This window comes from Silene latifolia, chromosome Y, assembly GCF_048544455.1.
Source record: "Silene latifolia isolate original U9 population chromosome Y, ASM4854445v1, whole genome shotgun sequence".
NCBI classification, from domain to species: Eukaryota; Viridiplantae; Streptophyta; class Magnoliopsida; order Caryophyllales; family Caryophyllaceae; genus Silene; species Silene latifolia.
Window position 1 is genome coordinate 466397948 of NC_133538.1, and position 15475 is coordinate 466413422.

The following is a 15475-nucleotide window of genomic DNA, read 5'->3' on the forward strand; positions in this document are numbered from 1 at the left end:
ACAATAATTAAAAAGGGATTAAGAGATTATACCTACTAATGATTCCAATAATAAAGCAAGAATAATAGAAGTACTTGAATCCTAGATTGAGAGGTTGTCAATCTCCCAATAATAACCCAAATAATCTTCAATTACCCAAAATAAAGGAAGAACAAGAGAGAGATTAAAGAACTAAAACTTGGATTAAAGCTTGATTAATACTTGATTACAATATTGAAGAGAGATTTGATTGAAATTAACTACACTAATTATTGATAAGAAGAACATGCTCCTCTAATTTAGACTAATGGGGTATTTATAGTGAAAATTAGGGAGGATGCATTAGGGTTAACTAAGGGCTAAACTAGTAATTACACTTTTTAAGTTGAGCAAGGAGAATCCGGTATTTTCTGAGAGAAGGGCTTCTCTTTTCGTAGCTTGAAGAATGAAAATCGTGCTGTACTGAAATCCGTGCTGATCAGAGTCGGGATGGCCGGATTTGGGCTGGGCAATCCGAGCGGATCCTTGGGCAAGATGCTCGGATTTGTGAGGGGGAATCCGAGCGGATTCCAAGGTGGGACGCTCGGATTGGGCTAGACGGACGGGCGGATTTGGTACAATCCGTTCGGATTGTAGTTCAGCGTCAATTCTTCTTCTTTTCTTCCCTTTTCTTCATAAATTCCTTGGGGATTTCCTCGGGGACTTAAGGATCCTTTTCTCAACATTGCTCTTCTACTATGATATGTACAAAGGCCTTCTAGTCTTGTCTCTCCTTGATGCTTGGTCATTGAATACAATCAATCTAGCCTCGTTTTGCCATGAAAATGCAAGATTCTTACTCCTTTCCTACCAAGGGATCAAAATCTCAAAGAATATGCGAAACAAAGAACTAAAGATAAGAAATGACCCAAATAGGCACTAAAAAGCATGGAAACGATGGTAATTCGGGGGCTAAATATGCGCCAATTATGGTCACATCAATAATGGGACTATTCCCGCATTCGATTTTTCTACATATGGCATGTGTGAATCATGTCTCATTGGCAAGATGACTCGAATTTCCTTCAAAGGTGTTGGAATGCGCGCTAGTGACCTATTAGGACTCATACATACTAATGTTTGTGGACCTATGTCAATTACCGCTAGAGATGGCTATAGATATTTTATCACTTTCACGGACGATTTGAGTAGATACAGTTATGTCTACTTAATGAAGCATAAAAGTGAGTCCTTTGAGAAATTCAAGGAATACCGAACAGGTACGTAGAACCAACGGGTAGAAAGGTTAAAGCACTTCGTTCGGATCGGGGTGGCGAATATCTTTCAAATGAGTTTGATCAACACCTGAAAGACTGTGGAATCGTTTTGCGATTAACTCCACCGAACACCTCAATTGAATGGTGTGTCCGAACGGAGAAATCGAACCTTACTTGATATGGTTCGATCCATGATGAGTCACACGGTAGTGCCTGATTCATTATGGAGTTTTGCTCTTTTGTCAGCTGCTCTTATACTTAACCGAAGTCCGTCTAAAGCTGTCGAAAAGACTCCATATGAAATGTGGAAGGGAACGGTACCTAACTTGTCCTTTATTCGGGTTTGGGGCTGCGAGGCTTATGTCAAGTGGAGACACGAGGATAAGCTCGGCCCGCGATCGGTCAAGACATACTTTATAGGTAATCAAAAAGGAACATTTGGTCATTACTTCTATTCGCCTACCGAACATCGAGTTTTTGTTGCGGCTAGTGCGACGTTCTTAGAGAAAGAATTTCTCGAGAACAAGACGAGTAATAGAACCTTCGAGCTGTCGGAGATTCCAGAACCAGTGACCGAGGAATAGATGGAGGAAGTTGTTCCTCCAACTGATGATACGGTTAATATTCCTGAGGAACCTAGGAGGTCGGGTAGAGTCTCTCATCCTCCGGACAGATACATTGGTATGGTCGATGAGAATGACGTTTTACTCCTAGGGAGTAATGAACCCGTTACCTATAAAGGTGTTGTGACATGTTCCGACTCAAAGCTATGGCTCGAAGCCATGCAATCCGAGATGGACTCCATGTATGAGAATGATGTATGGGATCTAGTTTATTTACCTAATAAGGTAAAACTTCTACAGTGCAAATGGCTTTACAAGATAAAGCATTCTGTAGACGCGCAACCAGATACCTATAAGGCACGACTTGTGGCAAAAGGTTTCACTCAAGTGCACGGATTGCATTATGATGAGATTTTTGCACCTGTAGTCATGCTACGTTCCATTCGGATAATCTTAGCGATAGCCGCATTTCATGATTATGAAATTTGGCAAATGGATGTGAAAACCGCCTTCTTAAACGGTTATTTGGAGGAAGAGTTGTACATGGTGCAACCCGTAGGTTTCATAGATCCTGGACATCCTAAGAAAGTATGCAAGCTTAAGTGTTCCATTTATGGACTTAAGCAAGCTTCTCAGAGTTGGAATCATCGTTTCGACAAGGTGATATAAGAGTATGGCTTCACTCGATCGGTCGAGGAACCATGCTTATATATCAATTCGAGTGGGAGCAAGATTGTATTCTTGATATTGTATGTCGATGACATACTCTTGATTTGGAATGACATTCCTCTCCTATCTTCGGTTAAAGAATGGTTGAAGAACCATTTCCAGATGAAAGATCTGGGTGAGGCACAGCGCATTCTGGGAATCCGTATCTACCGAGATAGATCACGACGGACGTTATCACTTAGTCAGGAGTCTTATTTGGATAAGATTCTTGAGAAGTTCAGCATGACCAACTCCAAGAAGGGAAACCTTCCAATGACGACTGGGATGCAGTTGAGCAAGTCTCAGTCACCCACGACGCCTGAAGGGATTGAGCGCATGAGTCGTGTTCCTTATGCATCTGCAATAGGATCGATCATGTACACCATGATATGCACACGTCTAGACGTGGCATATGCATTGAGTATGACGAGTCAGTACCAAAAGAATCCAGGTACCAACGGAGGACTAAGGATTGGGTATTGACTTATGGAGGAGATAATAAGCTATGCGCAACCGGTTACGCAGATGCTAGTTTCCAAACGGATCGAGATGATTCAAAATCTCAGTCCGGGTTCGTCTTCACTCTTAATGGTGCTGCGGTCAGCTGGAAGAGTTCCAGACAGAGTGTTGTAGCAGATTCTACTACTGAATCGTTTAATTATGATAAGCATGTAGGGCACATTATTTCCATGGGAATTAAACGTGTTCCTGAGTTGTAGTAGTTGATTATGGACTTGATACATTGTCTTTTTCATATACTATAAATTCATCGTTTTATATATAATATTTTGTTTTTCATGTGGATTGTACTGACAACATTGAACGCCACAAAGTGAACTGAATTACATTATATTTGTTTTGGTCCGTAATCGCCAATGTGAGCTGATAACTCCGGCTATTATATTGTGCAGTCGATTGATGGTGGGTTCAACGAGCCATAAGTCAAACGGTTGACTGATCGATCACAGATGCGAGATTATGACTATACCTCGTAGGACAACTTTTTGTGACAACGTAATGGAGTCCTAAATGTTTAATAACATTCGGTGCCATGACGTGGATAGGACATCCATTGTGTTCCTAGAGTCGATTCTTTTGACTATCGACTGTCTCTTGAGATTAAGGCAGTTTTTGGGTGACTTTGGTTTCTTTCTCACGGTCTGCCGTAACTGGAGGCTAAGTAGATTTTTTCTGGGTCATTTCATACTGTGCTTACATCTGCAGGATTCGAGTTGAGGAAAATATCCAACCCTTATCGGGTATAGTTATTTCTCAGGGCCACTCGAGGAGTTGTAACTGAAATGCATGGCCATGCTCGAATGTTGATTCGTTTATCAGTTAAGTTACTCTCTAGTCGGGGAAACCACTCTTGATATTGATCGCTTGTAAAATACGCCCTTTGTGAATACGGATTTGCAAATTGTTTTACATTGAGTGGGAGAAATTTTAGGATATGAGAATCGGTTATCGCACATACACTTATGAGGACAAGTGGGAGTTTGTTGGAGCTTGTGTCCTCCACAAATTAGTGTGATAACATTTGTAAATCTCTTACAGGTTCACAAGGGTATACTTCGTATATTTAATCAGTTGATTAACGTTTACCTAATAACGGTTGGCTTGCTAGAAAGTTTGACGTTATTATCATATAGATGACGGTGATCAACTGGTCCCTAAAGGTCACACCTATAGGATGTGTTTGAGAAATGTGGTTATAGAAATATAATCACATTGATGCCTAATATGACTAAACAGTTAGTCAATGTGTTGATGAGACAATTATTTAATGAAGATTAAATAATATTAGTTGAGACGAATTAACTGTCAATTCGTAAATTGAATATAATAAGTTATATTTAATTAAATGTATGTAATGTTAGCTTGGACGAATTAATCTGTTAATTCGTAATTAAATGTAATCAGTTATATTTAATATCAACAAGATGAATGTGTCATAGTGGTAATAGTGAGGGTACACAAACCAAGAGGTCATGGGTTCGATCCTCACTAGATGACAATTTAACACATTTATACATTTTTGGAAAGACCAAAAATAAGGAGATTGCACTCCTTATTTCGGTTATATGGGCCGAATTAGGGAAGATTATAATTCCCTAATTCACTCCCATATTTCGGTCACCATAAGAAGAAAAAGGGAGATCATTATTCTACCCTAATTCTTTTTTTGACCTAGCCTCCTCTCTCATCAGAAGAAAACACAAAATAAACAACTAAATTTTACAGAAAATTTTAGATCGATTCTAGCATTATCAATAGGGCATATCTCATATCGTCTTGGGTGCAACTGATAGGCGAATATCTACTTTGATATTGTTCTTAGGCCGTATTTGCTAGGACCGAAGGTTATTTCTGAATCCTATATTTTGTTTATGTATTTTAATTTTATGACTAGTGATCGTCATCATTATATTCGTTATAATCCTTAATAATATGGGAAGTATACAGATTATTTCCCACAAATTCAAGTGCTCCAAGAGAAAACCCTAGATCCAATGGTAGGATCTACTTCTTAAGGGATTATACCAAGGTAATCCCTCTTAATTCATAAACTAATTTTGTTACTAGAAATTAGTAAATGTTCCTTTAAAATAACTAATATAATTTTATTACTACTACTAGTAATTGGATCTCAATATTAGTATTCAAATGATGTTGTTATTTTTCTATCTCAAAACAATGTACGAGTATTTGTTCAGAGAAGTAGTAGAAAAATTAGAATGAATTGTGAATAAGAAAAAACAATTCTTATTTTGATGTAGAGGAGAGAGGTGGCCGGGTACCTTGGGTCACACAAGGCCAATCCATGCTCATTTTTCCTATCAATTGTTCTTCACAAGAAAATGTAGGTTAAGCATGCCTAAACCTAACATAATTAAGTTGTCCTAACCACTTAAGATAAAAAGCACAATTGTCCCCCGCCTATATGGAAAAACCGGTTTCCATACGTAAAATGGAATCCATTTTAAGATTGTGATTTTGTCAATTGTAATTCGTGACATATGTGACATGTTACTAGACATATGATCATGTAATGCATTTTTAACTTATTAAAAATCATTACATAAAGTAAATCACATGCAATGACATAATTAACAATACATGATTGCACATACTTAAAATGGACCATTAATTATAATTTACAACACCTTGTAATTAAAACACATTATTCATTCTAATTATAATTCTTTCATAAACAATAATAAAAACATCATCTATTTTAAAGGATTAATTAACATGTATCATTATACAATTAATTAATTTATCAAATAAGAGTGTTACCCTATAGGTATGACCTTAAGGGATCAACTGAGCACCACCGTCATACGACAGTAATGTCAAACTCTAGTCAGCCAACCATTACCGATTAATGTGGATCAGTTGACAATAAAATATTACTTTTCCTCATATATTCTTATCATGAGATTTAAACATATGTGAACGCATCATTGTCGAGGACACATACTCCAACAATCTCTCACTTGTCCGAGACAAGTGTGCGTCACCAATTCTCTTGTCCTATTACTATCTCCCACTCAATGCAAGGTGTCTTGCAGGTCGTACTTGCACTTGATCATATCGCGAGTGGTTTCCTCTATTTGGAGAATAACTGTCTGACCGGAATTATCTACCGTAGATACCTTCCGAGTGTGGCCACGAATTTCCAGTTCATTACTCCTCGAGTGGCCTTGAGATATAAGATAACCCTGACTACGGGTGGACAATTCCTATTTCACTTTTCCCTTTGCATAGCCACATCTCATTATAACCCAAAATGTTCCCATTTGAAACCAATTACGAAGGTCATTGAACAAAAGTCAAAGTCACTTTGAAGTTGTGCCATCTTAGGCGAATAGTCTTTAGTTAAAGAATCGACTCATAAGAATACTATAGTAGCTCTCGCCACGACCAGGCTATAAAATCTTCCAGAACTCTATAAGCGGTCATAAGCCCGACAAACTGTCCCATACAGTCTGCCTATGTGATCGACTAGACATCTCTCATGACTCTATGCCATTTGAACTTGCCATCAATAGCATCACACTCTAGTTACTTCGAGATGTTACCTCATGTAAGTAACTATGGGCAATTACTATGTCAATCTAGTTCACTTTAATGGGGTTCAATATTGTCTCAACAACCCATTTAGATATGACAAAGTAATAAAAATTTAAAAGACAAATGCGATTATCATCTATGAACAAATAAAACAACATTTTATTTCATATCAAATAGTCCAGTTCAAACTTGGCATACGTTTAAGCCCCATGGAAACAACATGTCCATCGTGTTTAGCCTGCGATAAAGGCTTGGTGAGCGGATCAACTAAGTTATCATCCGTCCCAACCTTACAAATCGCAATTTCCTTTCTTTCAATAAAATCTCTAATAATATGAAATTTTTTGAGTACATGTCTAGATCTATTACTAGACTTTGGCTCTCTAGCTTGGAAGATTGTCCCATTGTTGTCACAATAGAGAGTAATGGGATCTTTGGAGGCAGGAACTACCTTTAGCCCTTCCATGAATTACCTAATCCACACAGCTTCCTTGGCAGCTTGTGATGCTGCAACGTACTTATCCTCCGTAGTACAATCCGTAATCACAGCTTCCTTGAAGCTTCTCCAGCTTACGGCACCACCATTGAGCATGTATACAAATCCACCTTGGATTTCATGTCATATCTATCTGTTTGAAAGCTCAAGTCTGTGTAACCCTTAACACATAGCTCAGAGTCTCCTCCAAACACTAAGATATAATCCTTAGTGCTTCGCAAGTACTTGAGGATGTTCTTAACAGCTATCCAGTGAATCTCACCTGGATTATCTTGATATCTACTTGTCATGCTTAAAGCATATAAGACATCTGGATGAGTGCATATCATGGCATACATGATTGATCCCACAGCGGAAGCATAGGGAATCAACTTCATGCGTTCAACATCTTCGCGCTCGGTGGGTGATTGAGACTTGCTCAAAATTATCCCACTACCCATGGAAATTAAGCCTCTCTTAGACTGGTCCATGTTTAATCGTCGAAGAAATTTATCAAAAAAAGATTCTTGACTTAATGCCAATATCCTTTTGGGTCTATCTCTATAGATCCGGATACCTAATATGTGTTGTGCTTCTCCTAAATCCTTCATTTGGAAATTATTTCCCAGCCACTCTTTGACGGAGGACAAGATAGGAATGTCATTTCTAATAAGTAGTATGTCATCCACATACAATATTAGGAACATAACTTTGCTCCCACTGATCTTTATGTATAAACATGGTTCCTCAACACTTCAGTGAAACCATTTTCTTTTATAACATGATTAAATCGATGGTTTCAACTTCTTGATGCTTGCTTAAGACCATAAATGGATCTCTTAAGCTTGCATACTTTGTAGGATTTTTACGATCTACAAAACCTTCAGGTTGCATCATATACACCTCCTCTTCTAAATGCCCATTTAGAAATGCTGTCTTAACATCCATTTGCCATATTTCATAGTCATGAAATACGGCGATCACTAACAGTATCCGAATGGATCTCAGCATGGCTACATGGGCAAAGGTTTCGTTATAGTGAAGACCATGAACTTGGGTAAAACCTTTTACCCCTAGCCTTGTAGACATCATCATGTCCTTCTATGCCATTCTTTACCTTAAAGATCCATTTGCATTGAAGAGGTCTTGCTCCTTCAGGCAAATACACCAAGTTCCAAACTTGATTTTCATGGATAGAACTCATTTCGGATTTCATGGCTTCAAGCCATAAAGCTGAATTGGGACTAGAGATTGCAGCTTTGTAGGTGGCGGGTTCGTCACTTTCTAGAAGTAACACATCAAGACTCCCATCCTCTTGGATAAGTCCAACATATCTATCAGGATGGTGAGAAACTCGACCCGATCTCCTCGGTTGAGGAATAACAACCGAATTAGATGACGAAGGAACGTCTTCTTGCGCCTCTACTTCAGTTTATGGCTCTTGAACTTCATCAAGTTCAAAATTTCTCCCACTCTTTCATTTAGAAATAAACTCATTTTCTAAAAAGACAGCATCACTATACACAAACACTTTGTTTTCATGAGGTTTGTAGAAGTAATAGCCTCGAGAGGTATTGGGGTAACCTACAAAGATACACTTTTCAGATTATGTGGCTAGCTTGTTGTCTGTCTTTACCTTGACGCAAGCATCACATCCCCAAATATTCATGTAGGATATATTAGAAACCCTTCCTTTCCATATTTCATATGGAGTCTTTTCGGTTGCCTTGATCAGACTATTGTTCAATGATTTGATTGAGGTTTGGATTGCAAATCCCCAAAACGAGTCGGGTAACTCGGTTTGACTCATCATAGATCAAACCATATCTAGTAGGGTTCAATTTCTCATCTCTGCAACACCATTAAGTTGTGGTGTACCGGGTGGAGTGAGTTGGGACACAATGCCACAACCTTTCAAGTGTAAATCAAATTCAGTACTAAGATACTCTCCACCACGATGGATCGTAGTGCTTTTATCTTCTTGTTCAATTGGTTTTCTACTTCATTTTGAAATTCTTTAAATTTATCAAAAGCTTGTACTTTATTAAGTAGATATGCCCATATCTACTTAAATCATCGGTGAAGGTAATGAAGTAGTCATAGTTACCCCTAGCGGTGATAGTCATTGGTCCACATACATCGGTATGTATAAGGCCCAATGGTTCACTAGCTCGATTCCCTTTACCACTAAAGGGATTACGAGTCATTTTGCCTAAGAGGCAAGATTCGCATATACCATATGATTGAAAATCAAATGGTTTAATAACATTAGTTGAAACTAATCTTTTAATGCGATTCTCGTTAATATGACCTAATCGACAATGCCAAATGTTTTGGATCACCTTATTTGAGTCTCTTGAATTATATGTTATATATGTCTTTACCTGGATTTGAAGTCTCTAGAACATAAATGCCATTTATAGAAGAGCCTCGGCCTATAACCAAGTCATTTCTAGAAATAATACAACAATTTTTTTTAATGGCAAAATTAAAGCCCTCTATGTCTAACAAAGCAATTGAAATAATGTTCTTAAAAAGAGAAGGTACATAAAAATAATTATGCAAATACAACTCAAATCCATTTGCCAAAACAAGTACATAAGTTCCCTTGGATGTGGCCGCTACTCTAACTCCATTCCCAATTCAGAGATCAACATCGCCCTTGTTCAACTTTTCCACGTTTCTTAGCCCCTATAAATGATTACAAAGGTGAGTACCGCAACCGATATCTAATACCCACGTTGTGGTGGAAGTAAAATTTACATCAATAACATAAATTTCAGAAGGGATTTTACCGAGTGGAATAACAAGTCCATCCCTAATATTTCCCAAATATATGGGGCAATTCCTTATCCAATGTCCCATGCCATGACAATAATGGCATTCATCATCAACTTTGGCTCCTTTGGTAGTCCCACTAGCCATCTTGTTTCCATTGTTGAATTTTCTACCTTTCTTCCGCTTCGTTTTGAACCATTTCTCTTTAGTTGCAAGAGCTTTCTTGCTAGGACTCCCACTAGTTTCGCCATCCCTTTCTTCTAAAGATAAGGATCCTATAGATTTAGCGAGATGGTCTTCCCGAGACACATTCACAAAAGATCTAGTCATAGTAGGAGGTATGGAGGAACTAATGAAATTAAGGTTTCCGTCGGAACTGATCCCAAATTGAAGCTCTCTAGTTGTATCGAGGTTGTTGTTGGAGCAAATATCGTCAAATATGACAAGACTACAAACATGGAGGTAAAGGAAATATTAACATTTGTCATTTTAATCATACTTGCAAATGTTTTAAACAAGTTTTATAGCATTTATATAGTGACCTCTACCCAACTAATATAAATGATCCCGAGATCCAAATTCATATTAACTCGGGCACGGTGAGCCGATTCATCCCTAATTAATATCACTCCGTGGATTAACTCTTTAATCGATTCTACTTCTAGAAATCTCGGTCGATAAAATTACTTTAATATTTATCTTTAGCCCGGAACACATGCGACTACGGTCACGAATACTTCCGTTGAGCTCAATCCAAATTTTGATGTAATAACAATTTACTACCCACTTACCCAACGTAACAAGTTTAGCACGCGGTGAGCCGAGCCTACTTCCTTATGAAATTGAGATTCATGGTTCTACTATTTGGTAAGGCTAATTCTCAATTATTAGGTGAGAGGTCTTGTCAATTTGTTATCTATCGCGTTTTAAGTGAACTAAAGCGGTGAACTATTATAATTATAATTGACACGGTCGATGACTCGATAAAATAATATGCATGTCTAGGTATGGCGATTTGGCTATGCATGCAAACATATAAAACAAATGCAAAGCAAAAACAACAAAATTCTAGTATGGCCTTCCTAAAATAGAAAATCTAATAAACTATTTTACAAATTCGAAAACCAACTCCTTTGGTCCCTTGAACTTCATTTGGCACGCACTCCAAGGTAACACGGTCTTTGTCAGAACGCCTTCTCGAATGGCTCCGCCTTCAAGGAACTCCGGAATAAATAGATTACATAGCTTTTCTACTTTATACATTATAAAAGAAAAATAAAATAAAATAAAAGTGAAACGATATCACATAAATTACAACCGAATCGATATCCCCATACATTTCGGGAAATATCTATTTAAAAACTAAGGTCATACTAAGTAAAAATTAAATAATTCAAAATTACATTAAAATATGACAATCAAAATAAAATGCAGCATTAATATATGTATGAAACATGCCATGTGATGTGCCAAATCGCCCTAGTTAAGCTAATATCGTATATTCGGTCCGGTTTTATGAATAATTGTGGCTATTAACTTATTAAAATCACATAATATTACATAAATCAAATTTATGTCCAAGTTATTACCCTAACCTACTTAAAACTCAAAAATTTAGTCTTCACTAAATATTTGACAATAATTCAACTTGATATTTTATTATTGCTCTTTAAACACTATTATTCATAATAATAAGGAATAATTCACAAAAAGTCATAAAAAATTCAAAAAATTTCAAAATCATAATTTTTCATATTCTGGAAAATTCCCAACATTCCAAAATTTTAATAAAACTTGCTTATAGGATATTTTAATTTATTTCACAAATAAATCGCATAATACATAATTTTAACTCTTTAATTTTAAATTAAACATAAAATTATGCAATAAATCAAAATTAAAATTTTGAATATTCTAAATAAGTTTCTATAACCTTGAAAAGACAAATTTTTAGGTCCAAAAATCGAATTTATAATTATGAATATTTAAAGTTGCTATTTATCATTTTTACAATATAAAAATCAATAAACATCCAAATCAAACGAAATTGGACATGCAACTTTAGATCTGATGTTCATATCATATATACAACTTGAGAAAAAATTTTAATTCCATAAAATTCATTTTAGCTACTTTATGCTAAAATAGTTACTATTTATGTGATTTTTACATCTAAAAATCATAAATCATGCAAAATAAAACCATTTTATTTTAAAATTTACATACAGTGTGTAAATATTGCATGTGATAACATACTAAAATTTCATGGGCAGAGACGAAGTCTAACTAATTTTAGTAATTTAAGTGACATTTTATTCAATAAAATGTAATAAAAATACTAAAATCATATTAAAGAGCAATAAAATACCATAAATCATCAAAAATGACCTAAAATCAATTTAGGACCAGAATGTTTAACATGTAAAAATTTCGTGGTCTTTATCATCATAAATCACAAAATACATGTTTTATATGTTAACATTTTAACTCGGAAAAACAACAACCGATTATGCATGCAACAACTCTTGGTCTGATACCAATTGTAAGATTCATTAACCTCTTATTAGACACTACTAATAACTTAATAAAATTTAGTTTAGTCAAAAAGTAATCTAGATCTTATGCATGCATAACAAATGAATAAAAGAGACGAAATCAATTATTCTTACATTGGTGGCCGAAATGGATATACTAATTGGACTCTTTCCAAATTAGTCTTCTTAAGTAAAATCCAAGTGCTCCAAGAGAAAACCCTAGATCCAATGGTAGGATCTATCCTTAAGGGATTGTACCAAGGTAATCCCTCTTAATACATAAACTAATTTTGTTACTAGAAATTAGTAAACGTTCCTTTAAAATAACTAATATAATTTTATTACTACTACTAGTAATTGGATCTCAATATTAGTATTGGAATGATGTTTTTATTTTTCTATCTCAAAACAATGTAGCAGTATTTGTTTAGAGAAGTAGTAGAAAAATTAGAATTAATTATGAATAAGAAAAAACAATTCTTATTTTGATGTAGAGGAGAGAGGTGGCCGGGTACCTTGGGTCACACAAGGCCAATCCATGCTCATTTTTCCTATCAATTGTTCTTCACAAGAAAATGTAGGTTAAGCATGCCTAAACCTAACATAATTAAGTTGTCTTAACTATTTAAGATAAAAAGCACAATTGTCCCCCACCCATATGGAAAAACCAGTTTTTATATGTAAAATGGGATCTATTTTAAGTTTGTGATTTTGTCAATTGTAATTCGTGACATATGTGACATGTTACTAGACATATGATCATGTAATGCATTTTTAACCTATTAAAAATCATTACATAAATTAAATCACATGCAATGACATAATTAACAATACATGATTGCACATACTTAAAATGGACCATTAATTATAATTCACAACACCTTGTAGTTATAACACATTATTTATTCTAATTATAATTGTTTCATAAACAATAATAAAAACATCATTTATTTTAAAGGATTAATTAACTTGTATCATTATACAATTAATTAATTTATCAATTAACAGTGTTTCCCTATAGGTATGACCTTAAGGGATCAACTGAGAACCACCGTCATACGACAGTAATGTCAAACTCTAGTCAACCAACCATTACCGATTAATGTGGATCAGTTGACAATAAAATATTACGTTTGCTCATATATTCTTATCGTGATATTTAAACATGTGATCGCATCATTGTCGAGGACACATACTCCAACACTAATATTGTCAAGCAATTTAGGTATATTGCTTGTTGTATCATGATCTATAAGGTTATCTTCAAGTTGCTTTGTAACAGATTGTCTCTTGTTCTTCCTGATATTATACATGAGAATCAAGGTGCTTTCATTAAAGGGAGATCCATCCTAGAGAATGTCCTAATGTGTCAGGACATTGTCAAAATGTATAGGAGAGCAAATGCTTCCCCCAAATGTTTGTTCAAGATAGATCTACAAAAGGCATATGACTTTGTGTAATGGGAGTTTGTGGAACAATTGCTGTTGGAATTGAATTTTACTTAATTTTTTTGCCAACAGATTATGACTTGCATTAAGACTACATCATTTACCTTGACCCTCAATGGCAATCACGTTGACTATTTCAAAGGAAAGAGGGATCTTAGACAAGGGGATCATATTTACCCCTTGATATTTACAGTGTGTATGGAATACTTAACAAGAACAATCAAGTATGCCACTGAGAAATGGGAGTTTCAGTACCACCCGTTATGCAAAGAACTTAAACTCACCCATTTGAGGTGTGCAGATGACTTGCTTATGTTCTGCAAAGGGACTACACAATCTGTTATGCTTATTACAAGAGCGTTCTTTACCTTTTTCAAGACCTCTGGTTTGAGCATGAGTAATAATAAATCTGAGGTCTTCTTCAGTGGCATGGCAGCAACTTTAAAAGAGGATATTAAACTGGTAACTGGTTTTGGTGAAGGCGAAATGACATTCATGTACCTTGGTTTCCCTATCCAGCCAGGGAGAATTACAAAACAATAATGCAATATCCTCATAGAGAAGATATTGAGTATGATTAAAAGTCTAGGGACCAGAAAACTCTTTTAAGCAGGCAGATTGACCTTAATTAACTTTGTGCTCAACACTCTTCATACATACTGGACCAATATCTTCATAATCCCTAAGAGTGTGATCAAGAGAATTGAAGCAATATGCAGGAAATTCTTCTAGGATGTTTTTGCTGAATATCATAGAGTCCCACTTATAAACTGGGACACTGTGACAATGCCAAAACAGGAAGGATGACTTGGTATTAAAAATCCAAAATTATGGAATGTTGCTATGGTTGCCAAGCTGGTGGACTGGTATTATTGCAAAGCTGACAGGCTATGGATGAAATGGTTAAACCTAATTTACATTAAGCAACAGACTTGGGATGATTATAATCCACCTGCTGATGTTACTTGGACATGGAAAAATATCTGCAAAGTCAAGGAGATCATGAAAATTGGCTACTCAGATGGAAAATGGACCCCTGATTCTAGGGGCTATTCAATTAGTAGGGGATACGATTAGATGAGATCACACCAAGCCAAAGCTTCTATGTATGGGATTGTGTCATGCAGTTGTAATGTCCACAAACATTCGTTAATCTCGTGGCTAATAATGAATACGGGAGTGAAGACGAGAGATAAACTTGTCATACTTGGGTGCTGCAGTTTCTTATAACTGCTGCCTCTGTGAATCTGAATTAGAAACTCTAGAGCATTTGTTTTTTGAGTGTACCTACATCAAGAGTTCTATATCTCAGATAGAGGACTTGTGTGAGCTACAAATAACAACTGCATGGAATACAACTAATGCAGGGTCAATGTAAAGAAGAATGTAAGGGCTCTTGTGTTGAATGCGTGTTACTATTATGTTTGGATGCAAAGAAATAGTGCTAGAATGAATGTACTCCAACCAAGGCTACTCATTTGATCAAGAAAGATGTGAAGTCTAGAATAAGACACAAAAAAGATGATAATCTGTCGAGTGAAGAGGGAAATTGGCACGAAAGTTTAGAAAATAGCTTGTAAGGGTTGGCTCTCGATGAGATTCGAACACAAAATATGGTCCTTGTTAGGTTTGTAATTATGATTTTTTTGAGTTATAA

General features: G+C 35.9%; 1 protein-coding gene across 1 annotated transcript; it reads left to right on the plus strand.

Moving 5' to 3' along the window:
* Positions 1-7008: 7008 nt before the first annotated feature.
* Positions 7009-14361, plus strand: LOC141632939 (uncharacterized). Its single transcript, XM_074445439.1, has 3 exons — positions 7009-7097; positions 13653-13812; positions 13891-14361. The coding sequence occupies exons 1-3, from the start codon at positions 7009-7011 to the stop codon at positions 14359-14361; spliced, it is 720 nt and encodes a 239-aa protein (XP_074301540.1).
* The last annotated feature ends 1114 nt before the right edge of the window (positions 14362-15475 follow it).

Bases quoted from the DNA above. Each gene is read 5' to 3' on its own strand.
- LOC141632939 (XM_074445439.1), top strand. From the start codon at position 7,009: ATGGGATCTTTGGAGGCAGGAACTACCTTTAGCCCTTCCATGAATTAC. The intron at 7,098-13,652 runs GTACTTATCCTC...GCTTTGTAACAG, and splicing joins GCAGCTTGTGATGCTGCAAC to ATTGTCTCTTGTTCTTCCTG. The intron at 13,813-13,890 runs GCATATGACTTT...TTTTGCCAACAG, and splicing joins TCAAGATAGATCTACAAAAG to ATTATGACTTGCATTAAGAC.